General features: G+C 37.2%; 1 protein-coding gene and 1 long non-coding RNA gene across 2 annotated transcripts; both read right to left on the bottom strand.

Moving 5' to 3' along the window:
* Positions 1-2,242: 2,242 nt before the first annotated feature.
* LOC120111712 lies at positions 2,243-6,187 on the bottom strand. The gene is made up of 3 exons (XM_039129572.1): positions 5,609-6,187; positions 2,337-2,349; positions 2,243-2,250 (listed from the first exon to the last, which is right to left on the bottom strand). The coding sequence occupies exons 1-3, from the start codon at positions 6,185-6,187 to the stop codon at positions 2,243-2,245; spliced, it is 600 nt and encodes a 199-aa protein (XP_038985500.1).
* Positions 6,188-6,709: 522 nt separating this feature from the next.
* Positions 6,710-11,932, bottom strand: LOC113461134. The gene is made up of 2 exons (XR_005512788.1): positions 11,598-11,932; positions 6,710-6,892 (listed from the first exon to the last, which is right to left on the bottom strand). It is a non-coding gene; the product is annotated as an uncharacterized LOC113461134 (long non-coding RNA).
* Positions 11,933-20,801: the final 8,869 nt, after the last annotated feature.

Genomic DNA, 20,801 nt, shown 5'->3' on the forward strand with positions numbered 1-20,801 from the left:
CACTTTTATTATGCTGGTGCAGTGGTAAGGTATATTGGCAGATGGGATCCTATGGATGCCCACTGCAGTCCCAGAGGACTCTGTCATGATCTTAGACACATAGAAGAAGACATTATGTGCCGGCTGCTCTGCTGGAATTTGGAAAAAAAATAAGTAATAGCAATCATACAATGCAAGAATTGTTCATGGAATTGAATTGACAAAAGGGTAGGGATCTAGGCATGCCTCTTAGCACTAATTTATCCTCTTGATGCTGAATCCTCTCATTGAACATTGGTCAAGTCCTCTTCTCTTACAACTGTGCATTGGATGGGGAGTTTTTTAAGGTTTTGCAATTGTAAGAAGAGGGTGAACTTTCTATTTTTTAGATTTGTCTGTGTCCCACACATCGTAGGTCTATGTCCCATGAACCTTGCTTTATTTGCATTTTCATGGAACAAAATGTGCTGTTCCTAGACAACATGAGGTCTAACATTCCTCACATGATTTTGCACCACTAATTATCATTTTTAAATAATTTTGAGTAATATTTTTTTTTGGGTTGTTGATAAACAAAATAAAATAAAAGCATTATTGAGGGGCTACTCATTTCAACAAATAAAATTAGAAAATCTCAGCCCAATCAAAAGTCCAAGTCCAAGTAGTGTTCTTTCTTTGGTCCAATTAATACTGCTAGCATCACATTATAGAAGTCAATTTACTCTTATGTTGAATGACATAAAAATATCAGAATAAATATGAATAAATCCTTTATGATGGTCAGAATTTTATTTATTGCTGAGGATGTTTCTTTATTACGCATGTAAATCCTTTATATGTGCATTTTTACATTCTCTGTTGAGGATAAACAAACTTCACATTCTCTCACAAGAATCTCAATATATATATATATATATATATATATATATATATATATATATATATATATATATATACACCAAACATATTTTCTGTATCGGATTTCATATTTTAATTCAAAAAAAATAATATCAAATGAGAGCAACACTTTTTTTTTGTACGCCCAGACAGTAAATAAATAGAACTTTATTATCAATAAAAAAGAAAAAAATAAATAGGATAAATGATTGCATACGCCCAATTGTTGATGCCACCTAAAACTCCCATGAAACAATGGAGTCAAACCTTCTTGTAGGACTCCATTTAAGCAGCATGCTCCCTGAGTATTTTTTGACAAGACTTTTTTACTTATGGGAACATCAATTTTTTTGTCCGTATAAATGTGTTCCAGTGGAACCAGCTTTCCAGCATATCTTTCTTTAATGTCCAAGTATCGGACATCCAGTAGCACAACTGCCTTGTTATCACAAGTTATCTTCATGGGTCTTAAAATTAGAACCATTTACTTTCAACACAGTGATGAAATTGCTTAAGAGCAAGGCTTGTGCACTTGCTTCTCAGTGCACTTCTCTAATACTATTTTCCATTGTACCATGAGTTGGCTCCTTTTGCCATCAAGAACATACATATATATATATATATATATATATATATATATATATATATATATATATATATATATATATATATATATATATATATATATATATATATCCTGATGTTGTTGACCTTCCACCATCAAGGCATCCAGCATAATCCGAATTAGAGTATCTTATTACTATCAAGGCACTGGAGTCTTGCAGGTGGACTGCATGCAGCCCTTGTTTCCATGATTATGCAAATATCACAGGCTATATTCGTCAAAAGCATGCGTCTAACTTCAAATATTTGAAGTCCTAAGTTTTCATGATCAATTACAGATTCAAAAGGGGCTTGATGCTAACCAAAAACTGAGTTTCATATCAGCTGTTAAGATCCTATCTAAAACTCATGGACCTTTTAGATAGATCTTAATATGCCATATAGACCCTACTGATCCTTCTTGCCTATTGAAACCTCTACACTCCCGCTTACTAATCCATATGCCGTTACTCATTCAAGATTCTATCCCTTGAGCTCTTGTGGTGCTTATATACTTTTAAGCCCATCCATTTAAATACTCGGATTTTTAAGAAAGGATCTTAACATAAATGGAAATCTAATAAAAATAGTTATTCCATGAATCCATCTTTAAATACCAAAATTTTACGATTCCATGAAACTGCAGTGTTTTCAACTTTTATCATGGGAGACAAAAAATAAACTGGATCTGCTGTTAAAATTTCATGATGTTTTATTTAATTCTTTTGCTGTTTTTTCAAAAATTATACAATCTTTATTCTATTCATAATCCTGTAATGAAAAATACAATTCAAAATTATTTAATAGGTTTTATTATTACCATTGGTCCCATAAGGCCTTTTGTGGATACTTTATACCTGGCCCAACAACCTGGTTTCATAAAACAAAAAAATATACATTTGCCACAATGGGACACACAGGAGGTAGTATTTTTGAAAAGATGTCTAGGTTTCTGGTCTGTCGGAAAAGCTGTCGGCATGGAAATCACAATCGATAAAGCATGGTTTTCCATGCTTTTTCTTTCTCAATAAACTCTACCATGCCTTCATAAATAAAAATACCTTTTGGTTGAAAAACAATATACAGTTTATAGGATATTGCGATGACTTATTATCTGGTTACAGAAGCATAATCTATAACTTCACAAAAACTAGCCATGTTACATATTTTGCCTTACAAATAGTTATAATAGATATGAACTAGTATGTGCAGCCTGATTTGGTGAATATAGTTATTGTTTCATAATATATTTGGTATTATTATTATTATTATTTGTTTCTAGAAAATACAAGTAAGAAATTCTTACACCCTCTATATTCAAAGACTAGAACCTTGCGTCTTTGACCATAACCATTAACACCACCTCCATCATTGCCTCTATTACTACTACAAGCGCCACCATCTCTACCTGTCACGCCCCCGGCCCGAGATCGCGAGCCGGGGGTCCGCACCAACCGCCGCACACCCGTAGGGATCTCTCCCCACGAGCATGCAAGGCATCTCAACCAAATCTCAAAAAAATGTAACTAAAATAATTCAGCTGAAATAAATGCAATCTTACTCCATTGACTGACCCAAATTATATAGTCTCACAGTTCTAATACGCAGCGGAACAATAAAGATAAAACATCAATTTAAATAAAGCCTAATCTAGAATAACTTGTGCTTCAGTTCTTCTAGTTGCTCTCCCATTTTAAATCCCCGATAGGTTAGTTCTCAGAATCTATAAAACAACAAGAAATTGTATAATGAGCTAGACAGCCCAGTAAGTAATAAATACCTTAACTAGTCAATTCATATAATAACATAAAATATAAATACAAATTACGATGAATCAACATAATAACATAATCAATTCCTTTTTCAAGCACAAATTCATTAAAATTCGTATTTTTTCAAAGATCTATATACATAATCATAAATCTGATTCGAAACAAATCATATTCATCTCATCAGCCTTTAGCTACGACCACACTTATACCATGTGGCTAGGCCAGAAATAGAACCGCACTTATACCCTGCGGAGTGGGCCAGAATACCGCACTTATACCCTGCGGAGGGGGCCAGAATACCACACTTATACCCTGTAGTGGGGCCAGAATTGACAATGCATAACCCCCTATTGGCAGGGTCCAGAACATAGCCAGGCTGAGAGTTCTAAATCTGATGCACATCAAAATTCTTTTGTAACATAATAGATATATCATAATCCGATCTAAATATGCATATACGATGCAAAAACAGTAATATAACAATAGTCTGAAAAATATTATTCTAATTCACATATCCATTTTTCATTCAAATCATCATCCCGTAAAATTCATAAATCACATATAAATTCATTAACAATTTATTCGATGCAAAAATAATATTATATAATTGAAAAGTCTAGAGAAGGCAGTTCATTACTTACATTGAACGCGATCCACAACAAATCCAATTAATCTCACAAATTCCTCGCAGGACCTAATATCCAAAAATCATATTTTCTTTAAAATTAATCATAATATATATAAAAACTTAAATTTAATATTTCCCCATGGTCGACCCTGCAGGAGTGCCTAGCACCCTGAGTTCGGGTTTGGGTTCGGGTTCATACCCGTAGACCACCCTCTTCCCTTTATTTTACTATTATTATTATTATTGTCTTTTCTTTTCTTTCCTTCCCTTTTTTTTTTCTTCTTTTCTTCTCTTTTTTCTCCCGACTCCCCCTCTTCTCCTTCGGTGAAACAGTGGGTCCCGTGACCCCCCCTTCTTCTTCTTCTTCCCTCTCGGTCGGACTCTGGGGCGGCCATGGTGGCCGGCCCCGACGGCGGCAGGAGGCGGCGGAGCAAGCCCGACCACCCCCTGCGGCTGGCGGCGGCGAGCACGCCGGCGCTAACGCCTCTAGCTGAAGCGAAGCATCCCTTTTTGGGCCAAAATCCGGCGATCGGCCGGCTCAAAATCACCACCCACCATGGCTAATCACCAAGCAAGGAGAAGGAACAAACTTACCTTAGCCCCGACGAAGATCCGGCGCCTCCCTTCCTCTCCGGCGGCAATGAAGGAAAAAGGTCACCCGTGCTACTTGGCTCTCCCTCTTCCTCTCTCTCTCTCTCTCCGGCAATGCGAAGAAAATCTCTCCCCCTTCTCCCTGGCGGCTCTTCTCGGTGGTCTTAAGGAGGAGAGGAAGCCCTAAAAACAGGGCTTCCTTCTTCTTCGGGATGGAACCAGTCCATCCCGTCGCCTCACGTGCGTCGCACGTGAGGCCGGAGTTTTGGGACTGGGCTGGTCATTTGGACCGGGCCCAGTTCCGGGGTCTTACATCCCACCCTCCTAAAAAAAAATTTCGTCCCCGAAATTTGCGTTCCTGCAGTTTTAAAAAGTTGAGAATACTTCTTCCAAATCAAGTCATAACGCTCTTCAAATCCAAGTCGTCTTGTCTGACCAATGTCAAATAATTCTATTCACCATACTTTCTCTGCACACTCTGATTTAAACCTCAACATACCCGTGTCAAGTCTAGATTTTTTTTTTTCTAGAATTACTTGCTTGTTGGTACATTCATTATTATGTCTTATTCCGTGTGAACACTTTCGAAAATTAAAAGTTTATATTCTTCTTTTGATAATCAATCTAAAAAAAAATATTATGTAACTATTTAATCCTTTCTAGCAGCATAATGAGTTGTCTAACAAAGAGCAATGGGCATGGCAAAACAATAAATATAAATAAATATTGGGACTAGATTAATACCTGCCGTCAACACATCAGAAGCCTGTGCATCTTGCTGTGTAAGTGTAAATACTCTTCCTTGAGTCTTTGGCCCCTGGCTTCCTTCCATTGCCTGAGTAGGTCTAGTCTCGTTTCTTTGTGGGCAGTCTGCAATTTTATAACCTATCTTACCACATCTAAAACAGGCGCCGGTGTTCCAATAGCAATCCTTGTCTGCATGAGCCTTACCACATCTGGAACATTTATTGTTATTCATCTGCTTAGGATTGTCACTCGTAGATTTCTTGTTTGAACTTTCGGCGTTTTCATTGCTTTGCCCCAGGAATTCATTTGACCTGTTCCTCTTCTTTTGATTTCTTTCCCTTTCCAACCGTTCATCATTAACTTCCCTTTCAATTATTAAAGCTTTATTTACCGCAGTTGCATAGGTAGTCAATTCATAAGGTACCACTTGTTTTCTAATTTCAGTCTTTAGTCCCATCTCAAATTTATGCGTTCGATCTAGTTCATCTTCGACTAACTTTGGAACAAATTTGGCTAGCTCGGTAAATTTAGCTTCATATTCTGCAACAGTCATATTTCTTTGCTTTAGATGAATAAACTCCTGCTCTTTCTGCGTCCTTACACTCCGAGGAAAATACTTATCATAAAATGCTCCTTGAAATTTTGCCCAAGTGAGTGGCTCCCTATCCTGCTCATATTTATGTTCCAACATCCGCCACCAGTTGAATGTCTCACCTTGCATCATGTATGATGCAAACAAAATTTTTTCATCATCCTGGCATCTCAAGACAGCAAATGCTTTTTCCATCTCTGTAAGCCAATTGTCTGCTTCCAACGGTTCTGTAGTCCCCTTGAAAGCTGGAGGAGCCAGCCTCTTAAATTCAGCAATATTGCTACGTTGTTCACACTGTTCCCCTCGTCCTTGCTGTGGCTGTGTCTGAGACAACTGCGCTTGTTGTTGGAGCAACTGCTGTTGTACCTGCTGTTGCATCTGCATAAGGCCCACTATGGTCTGCATAACTTGGCCTAGGCCCGGCTCTTGTTATCCTGTCTGAGTATCACTAGCAGGATTGACGACTCTCTCCTGCTGAGGGGTGTTACCAACTTGTTGGGGTGTGCTGTCATTTTGCGGGTTGGGTGCCTTATTAGTAGCTTTGCGAGTAGTCTTTCTCGTCCGACGTGGAGGCATCCTGATCTATGTCTATCAGATAGCAGCATACCAATAATAAGCTTACCAGTTCATTACAAGTACATAGAATGGTTGTTACAATCATCATAAACTAACGTCCCAATGTCCCTAGTGTCTACCCACCTACACTCATGTCATGTCAGATTTTCTTATCTTAGAATTTATCCATTCATGCTCTAATACCATAAAAGTTGTCATGCCCCCGGCCCGAGATCGCGAGCCGGGGGTCCGCGCCAACCGCCGCACACCCGTAGGGAACTCTCCCCACGAGCATGCAAGGCATCTCAACCAAATCTCAAAAAAATGTAACTAAAATAATTCAGCTGAAATAAATGCAATCTTACTCCATTGACTGACCCAAATTATATAGTCTCACAGTTCTAAATACGCAGCGGAACAATAAAGATAAAACATCAATTTAAATAAAGCCTAATCTAGGATAACTTGTGCTTCAGTTCTTCTAGTCGCTCTTCCATTTTAAATCCCCGATAGGTTAGTTCTCAGAATCTGTAAAACAACAAGAAATTGTATAATGAGCTAGACAGCCCAGTAAGTAATAAACACCTTAACTAGTCAATTCATATAATAACATAAAATATAAATACAAATTACGATGAATCAACATAATAACATAATCAATTTCTTTTTCAAGCACAAATTCATTAAAATTCGTATTTTTTTCAAATATCTATATACATAATCATAAATCTGATTCGAAACAAATTATATTCATCTCATCAGCCTTTAGCTACGACCACACTTATACCCTGTGGCTAGGCCAGAAACAGAACCGCACTTATACCCTGCGGAGTGGGCCAGAATACCGCACTTATACCCTGCGGAGGGGGCCAGAATACCACACTTATACCCTGTGGTGGGGCCAGAATTGACAATGCATAACCCCCTATTGGCAGGGTCCAGAACATAACCAGGCTGAGAGTTCTAAATCTGATGCACATCAAAATTCTTTTGTAACATAATAGATATATCATAATCCGATCTAAATATGCATATACGATGCAAAAACAGTAATATAACAATAGTCCGAAAAATATTATTCTAATTCATATATCCATTTTTCATTCAAATCATCATCTCATAAAATTCATAAATCACATATAAATTCATTAATAATTTATTCGATGCAAAAATAATATTATATAATTGAAAAGTCTAGAGAAGGCAGTTCATTACTTACATTGAACGCGATCCACAATAAATCCAATTAATCTCACAAATTTCTCGCAGGACCTAATATCCAAAAATCATATTTTCTTTAAAATTAATCATAATATATATAAAAACTTAAATTTAATATTTCCCCATGGTCGACTCTGCAGGAGTGCCTAGCACCCTGAGTTCGGGTTCGGGTTCGGGTTCATACCCGTAGACCACCCTCTTCCCTTTATTTTACTATTATTATTATTATTGTCTTTTCTTTTCTTTCCTTCCCTTTTTTTTTTCTTCTTTTCTTCTCTTTTCTCTCCCGACTCCCCCTCTTCTCCTTCGGTGAAACAGGGGGTCCCGTGACTCCCCCTTCTTCTTCTTCTTCCCTCTCGGTCGGACTCTGGGGCGGCCATGGTGGCCGGCCCCGACGGCGGCAGGAGGCGGCGGAGCAAGCCCGACCACCCCCTGCGGCTGGCGGCGGCGAGCACGCCGGCGCTAATGCCTCTAGCCGAAGCGAAGCATCCCTTTTTGGGCCAAAATTCGGCGATCGGCCGGCTCAAAATCACCACCCACCATGGCTAATCACCAAGCAAGGAGAAGGAAAAAACTTACCTTAGCCCCGATGAAGATCCGACGCCTCCCTTCCTCTCCGGCGGCAATGAAGGAAAAAGGTCAACCGTGCTACTTGGCTCTCCCTCTTCCTCTCTCTCTCCGGCAATGCGAAGAAAATCTCTCCCCCTTCTCCCTGGCGGCTCTTCTCGGTGGTCTTAAGGAGGAGAGGAAGCCCTAAAAACAGGGTTTCCTTCTTCTTCGGGATGGAACCAATCCATCCCGTCGCCTCACGTGCGTCGCACGTGAGGCCGGAGTTTTGGGACTGGGCCGGTCATTTGGACCGGGCCCAGTTCCGGGGTCTTACACTACCACTATCATCATTATTGCTACCAATCCTACTACATCTGTCGCCACCACAACCTTTACCATACTATCACCATCATTGCTGTCACTGTCACATCGTCGGTATCTCCATCACCATTGTCATTACTGTTATATTGGTAGCACCGTCGTTGCTGCTAGTGCCACCACTACCGTCACTAATACTATGGACTATAATATCATCGCCATCATTACTGTTATATTGGTAGCACCATCACTAATGTCATTACTGTTATATTGGTAGCACCGTCGTTGCTGCTACCATTTTTATGGTTATATTTTTTAAAAATTTAGAAATAAAATTGAACCAAAAATTTTATTTTTTATTTTTAAAAATAAGAAAATAAAAGTGATGACAAATGACACCTAATTTATTGATTTGGTTGAAACTTTATGTTTACATAACTTATTTGATATTTTGTTCCGTTTCAACTTATAAATCCGATCAGCAAACAACATATTTGAATTATTAATAGAAGATACTAATAGGTGCTATCTTGTAAGCATATATACTTAGGAAAACAAGTATTCAACTAAGCATACATAGCTTAACATTTAGGTTCACACAATTGGATGGTATATTGCATCACGCAACCCTTTTTAGCCTTCCCCTATTAGATTATTTCTTCAATAATTATAATTATAATGTCCTCTATTTTTCATTGCTATAAAAAAAATGAGAAACATTGACCATATGTTATATAAGGACAATATATAATATTTTCTGAGAAAATATAGATTTATATAATGGAATGTATGAACGAACTGTGTTCAATTAGGGATTAACACTTCAAATCCGATCCATATTGGAATTGTTTCCATTCAGGATTTTTTTATCAATCAATTTTTAAGTTGAAAACGATCAAAATTGAAATATAAACCATAACAAAATAAAGTAATCGGCTACTTAATTATATCATACCCGTATTATATAATAAAATAACAACGAGGACTACTTAAACATGTATGATAACTTCGTACAAGATTGATTAACGACTGCCCATAAAATACAATCAACAGGATAAATTAATGATTAAAAATAATTTTATAAATTCAAGAGCGTTTTAATATCTTAACTATCTACTCTACTTCTACTAATATATGATTGGAAGAGGCTTTGAGGGCAGTTTCAGTGGATTTGTTCCACAAAAAAAAGTATGGCTCCTTTAGTGTGACGGTCTTAAAGTATGAAGCTAGGTGGCTTCAGTGTTTTCTAAGCCAAAAAGAATAGAAAACGAGAGCGTTATGCACGTCCCCTCCTACTCCCTTATCTAACTTCTGGATATTTTCCCATCATTTTCTCATCCCTATCATCTAAAAATTGGTAACAATTTTCTTTGCAAGCCTTTCTAAATGAAATCCTAGTTATCTAGAAGTTGCATGGATCACATGCGCTGGATTTTAACATGGATATATAGCACTATTAGTACTGATCCATATGTGGACCTTATAGGCATACCGTCACTCCCCCGACCTGAAATCACAAGCCGGGGTTCGCAGCAACCGCCACATACCTAAAGAAAACTCTTCTTACAAATATACAAGACATGTCAGCATGATCTCATAAATAAGCAGCAAAATAAATTTAAATAATTAACATTCAAACTTTAATTTAAATAACTAATCAAAATAGAATATCTCACAAAAATAATAATATTCTAAAGTCTTGCATCAACTTTAATAAAAACTTAATCTAAATAAAGATGACAGAATGCTGTCTTTAGTCTCCAAAAATGTAAAAATAGTAGAATATAGCTAGACAACCCAGTAAATAATGAACACTTTAGCTAGATGAATCAATTAATATGATAATTAATAATATACTGAAAATAGGCAAGCCAAGTACATTAATTCAAAATCGAATCTAAATATACAATATATTAGAACAATATGCATGCGAATCCAATCATTTCAAAATTCAAATTTCGTTCATAGATCAATTTTTTTCAAAACATTAAGTTCAGCTCAACAACTAGAAACTCTGACCACATTTATACTCGATGGCTCGGCCAGACCATAAGCTTAGTAATAATCAAAATGCCACCATATAATCTCCAATGGTAGAGTATCAAAATACCAGCATATATATAAGCTCCACTTGCATGCTATTGAAGTATCAACATACAATCCCTGCTAGCAGGGTATTAAAGTCCCAACATGCAACCTCTACCGACATGGTACAGAAATACCAATGTACAATCTCTACTGATAGGGCATCAAAATATAATTTGGCTGCAGATCCAAATTCGTCTCAAATCAATTTTTTTTTTCAAAAATATGTTTAATATTCCAAATCGTAAGATTTATAAAATTATGCAACATCAAAATCAATACATTCAATTAAAAATTATACAATATTCTAGAAAAATACATATTTAAATATTATAAATCAAAATGATTCGATTCATTAAATATTTATAGTTTGCTGATAAATTAAGAAAAAATTTTGATTTCGAACATTCTTATAGGGCTAGCCAAGCAAAAGTACTCGACATTTGGTCAACTACAAATCAAGAGTTATGTCAGGATGCAAATAACATGATAGGTTTGTATTGGTGGTGCAATCTAGTAGCGCCTGGCCTGGGCTCGGGTGGGGTTCCGCACGCCATCCAAATTATTGAGGAAAAGACCTTCTCTAGGTTCTAGCAAATCCCAGTAGAGAAATTTTGTAGAGAGAAAGAAGGGAGAGAAAGTGGGGAAGAGAGAGAGAGAGAAAAGAGGAGATAGAGAACCATTACTTCTCTCTCTCTCTCTCTCTCTCTCCTTTTTTTTTTTTTTCTTCTTCCTTTTTTTTCTTCTCTCTCCTTGGCTTCTTGGTTAAACAAGGGATTCATGCTCGTCCCCTTCATTAAAATATGCGGTGGCTGTGGCCGGTGATGGTGCTGGCCACGGCGGTGCCGCCAGTGGTCCTACAACCGGTGATTGGCATTAGAAAGAAAGAAAACAGGGGATCGGGATTAACCCATGCGCCGGTGATCAAGGCTCTGGTGAAACCATGAGACGACATAGGCGGCTGATCAAAAGCTCTGGCGACAAGCGCTAGTAGCGCGAAATGCTAGGAAAAAGAGAAACAAGGCCGAGAATCAAATCTACAAATAGGGGAGTAGCTTACCATTCAAAATTCTGCGATCCCCCGATGAGATCCCATCCATCAACAGTGGCTCGCGAAGGGTGAGGGTGGCGGCACCGCTAACTTCGGCAAGGCTCCGATAATGCTGGCCGGTCAAGAAAAATCCACAAAATAGGGATGGTGTCATACGGAAGAAAAAAAGAAGGGGACTACTGGCGACGTGTTTGGTAGTGATGACCTTGAAAGAACCTTTTAAATAGAGTGGGAGGAGGCACCGAGAATCCGCCTCGGCATCGAATTTTCCTCCAATGAAGACGGGAGGAAGGAGTCCCATCGGGAGTCTGCTTCCTTCATGCCGAGCTAGAGATGGGCACTGGGCCGGGCCGCCCATGGCCCGGCACGAAGCCTAGCACGGCCCATTAAAGGGGGCCGGGCTGGGTTACCACTTTCTGGCCCGCGGGCCGAGCCCGGCATGGCCCATAAGGGCCTGGGCTGGCACGGCCCACGGGCCAAGCACGGCACGGCCCGCGGGCCAGCCCGGCACGGCCCATAAGGGCCTGGGCCCGGCACGGCCCGCGGGCCAGCCCGGAACGGCCCATAAGGGCCTGAACCGGGCCTGGGCCGGGCCAGGCACGGCCCGTCCCCCTTAAAATAAATGGAAATAATTTTTTTTAATAAATTAATAAATATTGAAAACTAAGAATTTATTAATATAAAGCTACCTTAATGGTGGGGGGTTTGGCATAGACCCCTACCAGTTTATTAATTTAAATCAAAATGGTACATGAAGGGAGGTTTGGACCTTGGTCTGACCTCCAGAATACAATAAGAAAGGAGAAAAAATAGAGATGATTCACTTTAACAATTAAAAAAATAAAAATATACAATTATAAAAAATTAAGAAATCTTACTAATCATCAGTGATTCAGTATTCACTATTCAGTAGTGTTTGTATCATCATCATCAGAGGATGTTGTATTATGTCTACCTTTATCTTGAAGTCTCGCCTCAGCATCCAACCAATCTTTGAAGCAGAGAAGCATCTCAACCGTTTCGCCAGTCATCCTACTTCTCTTTTCGTCAAGAACACGCCGACCCGCACTAAAAGCGGATTCCGATGCTACTGTGGACATCGGCACAGCTAAAATATCGCGTGCAATTGCAGAAATAACAGGATATTGATTTTTAACACTCTTCCACCAAGATAATACATCTAGACTCTCTATTTGATTTTCATCATATGCAGACTGAAGATCATTTCGTAAATAAAATTCTAGTTCACTACTTAAAGATGAAGAAGATGAAGATGAACTTGAAGCATGTGTGTGTTTTTTCTGTGCAATGAATGAAAAAATAGATGACGAACGAGAACTACTAGAAAAAGCAATAGAGCTTTGTACGGAGAATCTAGATCCACGAATTTTTTCATCATATATAGCATAAATATCATAAAGAAGTTGTTTTACCTCAATTTTAGCAGGTTCAGGATCTTGAATCATATTTTCACAGTATGCATCAAGTAAAATTAGCACGCCATTCAATTTAACTCTTGAATCAAATACAACAGCTAAGTTATGCATAGGACATATCTTGTCCCAATACTCATTCCATTTAGATTCCATTTGTTCAATAATAGGCATTAAAACATCATCATATCTATGTTCTGCAAATTTTTGACTAATTATATATGCTTGTTGTAAAAATGAACATGAAGTTGGATAATAAATACCAGAAAGAACATTAGTAGCATTATAAAAACTAAGCAAAAAATCTTTCAAATTTTTTTTTTTATTCCAATCAGTTTCAGTCAATGTAAAGCCTAATCCACGATCATAATATATGCACTTAATAAGTTTTTATATGGGTATGCATCATGTATCATGCTATATGTTGAGTTCCAACGAGTAATTACATTAAGTTTAAATTTTTTAAAACGTTTATCATGATTTATATATAGTTTCTTAAATTCTTGAAGTCTTGATCTTGAAGCATGAATAAAAGGAACTGCATTTCTAATTTTTGAAATCACATCTTGAATCATGCCCATGCCAGCTTGAACAGAAAGATTTAAGATATGACATGCACATCTAATATGCAATAAATTTTCATTTAACATGGGATGCAATGAGTCATTTAATAATGTAACAGCAGAATTATTATTAGATGCATTATCAAAAGTAATAGATATAATTTTATCATTAATATTATATGAACATACAGTTTGATAAATGGCATTTGAAAGTTGTTGCCCAGAATGTGGAAAATCAAAAGCACGAAAAACAAGAATACATTTATTTAATTGCCAATCATTATCAATATAATGAGCAGTAATGGCAATAAAACAATTACTACCTACAGATGCTGACCAAATATCAGAAGTTAATGAAATTTTTACATTTAAAGTAGAGAGTGTTTCAATTAAAGTTTATCTCATTGCTAAAAAGTTAGTCATAGCTACTCTTCTAAATGTACGCCTACTAGTTCTTTTGTAAGCAGGTTGTAGGTTTAATTGAACATATTCTTCAAAATTAAAAGATTCACATAAACTAAAAGGTAATTCATCCTTAACTATCCATTTTACAAGTGCTTTTCTTTGATTTTTATGATTATATGCAAAATTACCTACAAGTGATCCCCCTTGTATATTAAGGGTACTTTGAGCATGAGAATCATGCATCCTATGACTCTCTTGATGTCTTTTTAAATGGCCTGTTTCCCCACTACTACTACAACTATAAAGTTTGGCACATTTTTTACATTTTGCTTTCCAGACTCCATCAACCATAATTCTATCAAATTCATTCCATACAGCACTAGTCCTCTTACGAGAAGAGGTTTGATCTTCACTCGGTTCACTAGTTCTAGAGGAACTAGGAACATGGGGTTGGGGATTAGTTTCTTCTCCCTCAGAAACAGGAGGAATGCCAAAATGACTTTTCTCAAAAGATGACGTATCTAAATTGATGAATGCAAAAAATAAAAACTAACCACAAGGAGGAATTGAGTAGAGGGTCAGAGGGCAGAGGTAGAGCCGAGATTCTGAGCTTCCTCTTGTGCTCTCAACAGGAGTGACCTTCTCTTCTCAACAGGAACCTCCTCTTGTGTAGCACTTGAACACTTGCTAAATGCAAACTAAAAATTAAATTGCTAGAAGAGCACTTTAGAAGAGAGAAATAGTAGTAGTAGAGAAAGAGAGAATAGTTGGTTTGGTGTGGTGAGAATGAGGGAGGAAAGGGGTATTTATAGGCTCCAAAATTTTTTCCCCAAAATACCCCTCAAATTAGCCGTTTTTGGACTGTTGGGAGGGGTATTTTGAGAAAAAAACCAAAAAATAGCAGTTGGAAACGGCTATTTTCTCCCCCCCTGCCAGATGGGCCGTGCCAGGCACGGCCCGTAACGGGTCCAAACGGGCCGTGCCAGGCACGGCCTGTAACGGGCAGAATTTTTCTGCCAGACGGGCCATGCCAGGCACGGCCTGTTTGGACCCATTACGGGCCGTGCCTGGCACGGCCCGTCTGGCAGCCCGTGATGGGCCGTGCCGGGCCCGGCCCGTCTCGTGCCGTGCCGGGCCCAGCCCGCCAATCCACAGGCCTAGGGCCGGGCCGGGCTTGGGTTTTTGGTTGAGCGGGCCGTGCCGGGCCGGGCCGGGCTTGGGTTTTTGACTGAGCGGGCCGGGCCAGGCACGACCCGTTTAGTCCGTGGCCCGGTGGGCCTGGGCCGGGCCGGGCCGGCCCGGCACGGCCCGATGCCCATGACTATGCCGAGCGCATGCGTCTTCAGTTTTTTCTCTATTCTGGGCCAATTTTTATACCTGGGCTGGTCAAGTGGACCAGGCCCAGCTAATTTGGACCGAAGTTCATGCGCGCAAAAAAAAAGAAAAAAAAAGAAAAAAAAAAGAAAAAGTGCAGCTCCCTTCTCGCATTGCACATGCTAGACTGAAATTTGATATTTAAATTATAGATTAATATTGTGATTGACTTGGCATTCTATCTATACTTTATTTCAGTCTTTTAGACATCTTTAAACATACTAATTTATATAATTTATAGAGAATGCTCAACATTTGGAATTCTTTTAAGTTATTTTCTGAGTCTTGTTGGAAAAAAGAAACCTATCATGCTAAATATGTTATAACATATTTCTAAAGAGATAATCATATCTTATGATGACTTAGAATTTTCTTTTGTCCAAATATAACTTTTTCATTTTAGAACTCTATATATGTGACCCAGGCCTAATCTGGATCTGAATATTTTGGATTGGGATCAGGTTATACATAGACCCGACCCGATCTGAATGACTCATTGGGTCAAAAATTTTAGTCGTGGAACCGACCCAATGCCCAACTTAATCTTTTATTGGGTTGGGTCTGGGTCGAATATTAGGACCCAAATGAGGAACCAAGTTAGGTCGAGGTCGCTCATGACCCGGTCCAACCCAACCCATCTGCACCCCTTGTTGTATATAATGAAAAAGTTCTGGAGGTCGGCATTACATGATTGGTCTCCAAACCTTGAAGCTAGTTAGCTTCAATAAAAAGAAGAAAAAACTAGCCTGCTTCTATTCCCCCCCCCCCAATTCCCTTAACTTTTTTCGAGAAAAATGAAATACTATATATTTTTCCACCAGTTTTCCATCCCCATTATCCAAAAGATTAGTAATCATTTTGCCAATCCTTGACTCAAAATTGGAAGATAAGGATGTGGCAACATAGAACACTTTTCTCACAAGAATACGAGAAATATCCAAATTTTAATAATTGATAAATTCAAATTAACAAGATATGTCTAGAATTTTGTTCTCAAGAGTCATGCATCAACTATTCTTCAAATACTAAAGCAAAACAAGAAACCTAAAAAATATATCCAATATTAAACTATGAATGTAATACCAATTTTAACTTACATCGGTACAATCAGTTTTTGCTTCTAATCATACACCTATAGTAGTACCTCAATTACTAATTCTCAAAATCTATAAAGAAAGAAGAGACTGGGTAATGACATGAACAACCTAGTAAATAATAAATATCTTAACCAGATAATCCATGTAATAAATTAAATAAGTATTCTTACCGATAATAACAAATCCAAAACATTCAGTATTGCTCAAATAATTATATTTATATTCATAAGTCCAATTTGAAAATATCATGTTCAACTCAACAACTTTTTGACTATGACTATCTTATCCTTGTGGCAAGGTCTATACCTCATTTAACCCTTATGGAGAGGGCACTTAGTAATCAAGTCATGAAATAATCAAAGTATTAATATTTTAACCTCCATTGGCGAAATGCAAAATATACCAAAGCTCTTTTTACAGAATAATATATATCATATTCCAATCAAAAAATACATATTTCATACAAAATCTATAAATAACATGCATAATATTCCATAATAAAAATATTGATTTCAAATTATAAAATTATTTTCTACTCAAAACACAGTTTCATAAAATCCATAAATTGCATGTAAATTGATTTTAGTTTATTTGATGTCAAAATTTATATTAATTAACTAAAAAAATCATGAAAGATGGATCATTACTTACCTTGCTAGTACACATATAAATCCAAATATATTGGGAAATTTTCCTTGCAAAACATCGATTTACAAACTATAGTGCAATAGCCCCTTGCTGGATTTCTTTTAGTCTAGATGATTGCACCCGTACTTAGAATCAAGTATGATAATTAGAAAGGGTACTGAGTAGAAAAAATAGGAGAAAGAGTTGAAAGAAGAGAACATAACTGGCTGAATGGCAGCATTTGGTGGTCCAAGTTAGTCTAATCAAGTAATCCAATCAGTCAAATCTCGAAATGAGAGTCACACGAGGGTAATGATACATAACAAAGGTTGATGATGGGGGATCCAGGGATGCCCGACAAGGGGCATATGGGGTCCGACACACCACATGCCACTAGAGCAATTTAGGATCCTTTGCCTGAGTCGACCAAGATCACAAGGGAGGGACCCTCACAAGTCCACCCATCTAGAGAGAGTGAGAGAGAGAAAGAGAGAATAAGAGAGACAAAAAGGAGAAGAGAGCAGTAATGGGAGAGAAAAGGTGATGGAATAGAAGTCTCATTGGCCTCTTATGAAAAGGGAAGAAGGGGGCCACTACAGAAAGATGAAAAATTCTGATTATAATCTACCAAAGCTAGAACGAAGTATCGGTAATATGGTTACTGTGCTAAAATTTGCCAATACTTTTGGGTAGCATCGGTATATTACAACGCTTAAAAATGTCAGAAATAGATTACAGAGTTTTACCAATACTTTTTGTCAAGCATCATCGAAAGCCAAGAATTAGCCGACACGCATATATGCATCGGAGATAGTTTATCGGCATTGATGGTGGATTAGAGAGATAAGATGATACGAATAAGTATCGTCAGAAGCCAATAACATGACGACACTTATAAGCATTGCTGGAAACCATATATCCCCCCAAATCCCTACCCGACCCACTATCATCCCCGTTTGTCTCACACAACCGCAAGCCGAGCTCCTCCTCCAAAGAGCCTCTCCACTGCTGCCCGACCCACCATTGCCTCTCCACTGGCCTCATTCTCCTCCTTCGCAAGCTCTCCTCATCCTCCTCCTCCTTCTCGCCCGTAGCCACCACCAGTCAGCAGTGTTCTTCAAAACTTCGGCCGACTATCCTCCTCCGTCGATGACGTTGTTGCCGCCCCATGGATCTCAGGTCAGCTCTATTGATTTTTCGTCTGGTGGTATATTTGCATGATGACCTAATAATCCCCAAATGGTTTTTTTTATGCATGACAGATCTTTGAGGATAGTGCCATCGAGATCTCGATTTTCCTCGTGGATTGCACTCGATTCCTCAATGGTGATTCTTGATTTGACTTTTTTTGAGTCGTGTTTTAGATATCACCCCGTTCTCTTATTTTTTGCTGAATTTCCCCCCATTTATTTGAGATCCATCAGATGAGTCGTCCATATGTTTGTTTTGTTTCGAGAATTTCACTTTCTATAATTTCTTTATGGAATGTTTGGTCAATGGACTCCGTGCTACTTTCACTGCTAATCTGCACAAGCAGTTCCTTTCTTTCTGTCTATGATTATATTGGATTGCAAAGTTCTTGTTTTTGTTTCTTGATGCTCCACTGCTAAGAAAAATCATTGCAATAAGAAATTTGTTAAGCCACTTTGGTTCTGTTGCAATTAATTTTATCATTTTTGAGTTGATGAAACTATTAGGCACTTGTAATATTTACTGTTGTTCTTTTGCTTTTTGGAAGAATACAAGAAAGATGAAATGGTTAGTTGTAGTCCTACGTAATCCAAGATGATTAAACTGCATATTTGCTTTACCAGCGAGTGTTCAAATGAGATTAATCATGTAAGAGTTTCAATAGCCATATTAAAGTCAGCTTCTTTGAACAAATCAATGATTTCTTCTTTACCTAATTACTTACAATCATCTTCTCATCAACATTATTTAAAAAAAAAATCAACTACATTAGGGGCCACTTTGTGGCTTACTTAAATCCAGAACTATTATTGAGAGTTGCTTTCCAAGAATGATCAAATTACATATCTAATGAATTAGCTTCCCAAGTTGAGCAGAACTCAATTGTACGGAATATCACAATAACGGTAACAATTGGGGGATTTTAGGAGCAACGAGTTTTTTTTTGAGAAATAGAAGTAGTGAGTTGTTTAGTGTACACATACCACGAGCAATTGTTTAAGCAGATATGTATCAGAAATCAAATTTATTCTTGATAGAGTATTTGAAATCACTTGTAAAAAACCATTATTATTGCATGATATGGATACATCCCAATATGTTGAATTATGTTAAATAGTAGATACTTGTATTATGTGGCTGGCATGTGTTGATAAGAACAAAAATTTTTGTCCTCTCATCTTTTACCAATTTAATGGCTCATGCGTCGAGAATTTAATACACATACTAAAATCAAAGTTTATAAAGTGTATGTTATTTGCTAAGTTCTTTTCCTTATAAATTTTTATGGAATGTAATATTAAATATTTAATTTTATTTATCTTTTTTAGATAAGTTGCAATTCAATCAATATTCTAATAGAATGAACAAAAATTAGATAAATAAGTTGAGATCCAGCAAAAAAATATTTGGATGGAGTTTAGAATTTTATTAAATTTGCTTTTGAGAAAGCTAATATGTAGAAATATTTTATGTCCACGTTGAAAATATGTAAATTATTTTTCTCTCACTCCAAAAGTTATTGATGAATATTTGGTGTGGAATGAATTTCTAAAAGATTATAATGAATGGATATTTCATGGAGAGTTAATGTTTCCATCTCCATGTAACCAACCCTCCTATATAGAACACACCTTTAGTTTTAGATCCAGTAATATGAAAAAAAATTTATAGAAGAAAATAATATAAGAGGCTTACTTAGAGACTTAGACATGATATTAAAAATTTAACAGATTTTAGTGGAGGATAAGAAGCAGCTACAATAGATGATGAACGTACATTTACTGATTCTATGCATGTTGAGGAATCTATATATTTATCTAATGATGAGACAGCTCGGTACCATAACTTGAAAAAAGATGAGGTTCAAGAAGTATATCCAGATTGTAAATTTTTTTTTAAAAAAAAATTCTTATGCATTTATTCTATTTGAAATATTTGAATGAGTGGTCAAGTAAGTTTTTTACTAAGCTGGTTCAATTATTGAAGGATGCTTTTTTGGAAGGTGTTACTTTGCCATCATCTTTTTATGAAGCCAAAAAACTAGTAAAAAAATTAGATCTTAGATATAAGAAGATACATAGTTGTTCGAATGACTGTACTTTATACCATAGTAAAAATATTAACTAAGAGTTATGCCATATGCGTGGATCTTCACGATGGAAAAAATATGAAGAAGATGAGCATGATTTGTTGAATAAAGTGGATGTTACATGTACTAAGAAAAAATTGGCCAAGGTTTTGTGGTAATTTCCTCTCATACCTAGATTGAAAAAAATATATGCATCATAAAAAACAACTTCATCGATGAGATGGCATGACGAATGTCATACAAATGATAGAATGTTAAGACACCCAGTAGATAGTTAAGCATAAAATTATTTGATGATAGGCATCACAATTTTACTTCTGATGTTCGCAATGTTAAGGCTGGGTTTAGCTACTGATGGGTTCAATTTATTTTGAACGATGAGTTCTACATACAATACTTGGCCGATTGTTTTGATTCCTTGTACTTTGTCACTA

The sequence above is a fragment of the Phoenix dactylifera genome, chromosome 8, assembly GCF_009389715.1.
Source record: "Phoenix dactylifera cultivar Barhee BC4 chromosome 8, palm_55x_up_171113_PBpolish2nd_filt_p, whole genome shotgun sequence".
Classification (NCBI taxonomy): Eukaryota; Viridiplantae; Streptophyta; class Magnoliopsida; order Arecales; family Arecaceae; genus Phoenix; species Phoenix dactylifera.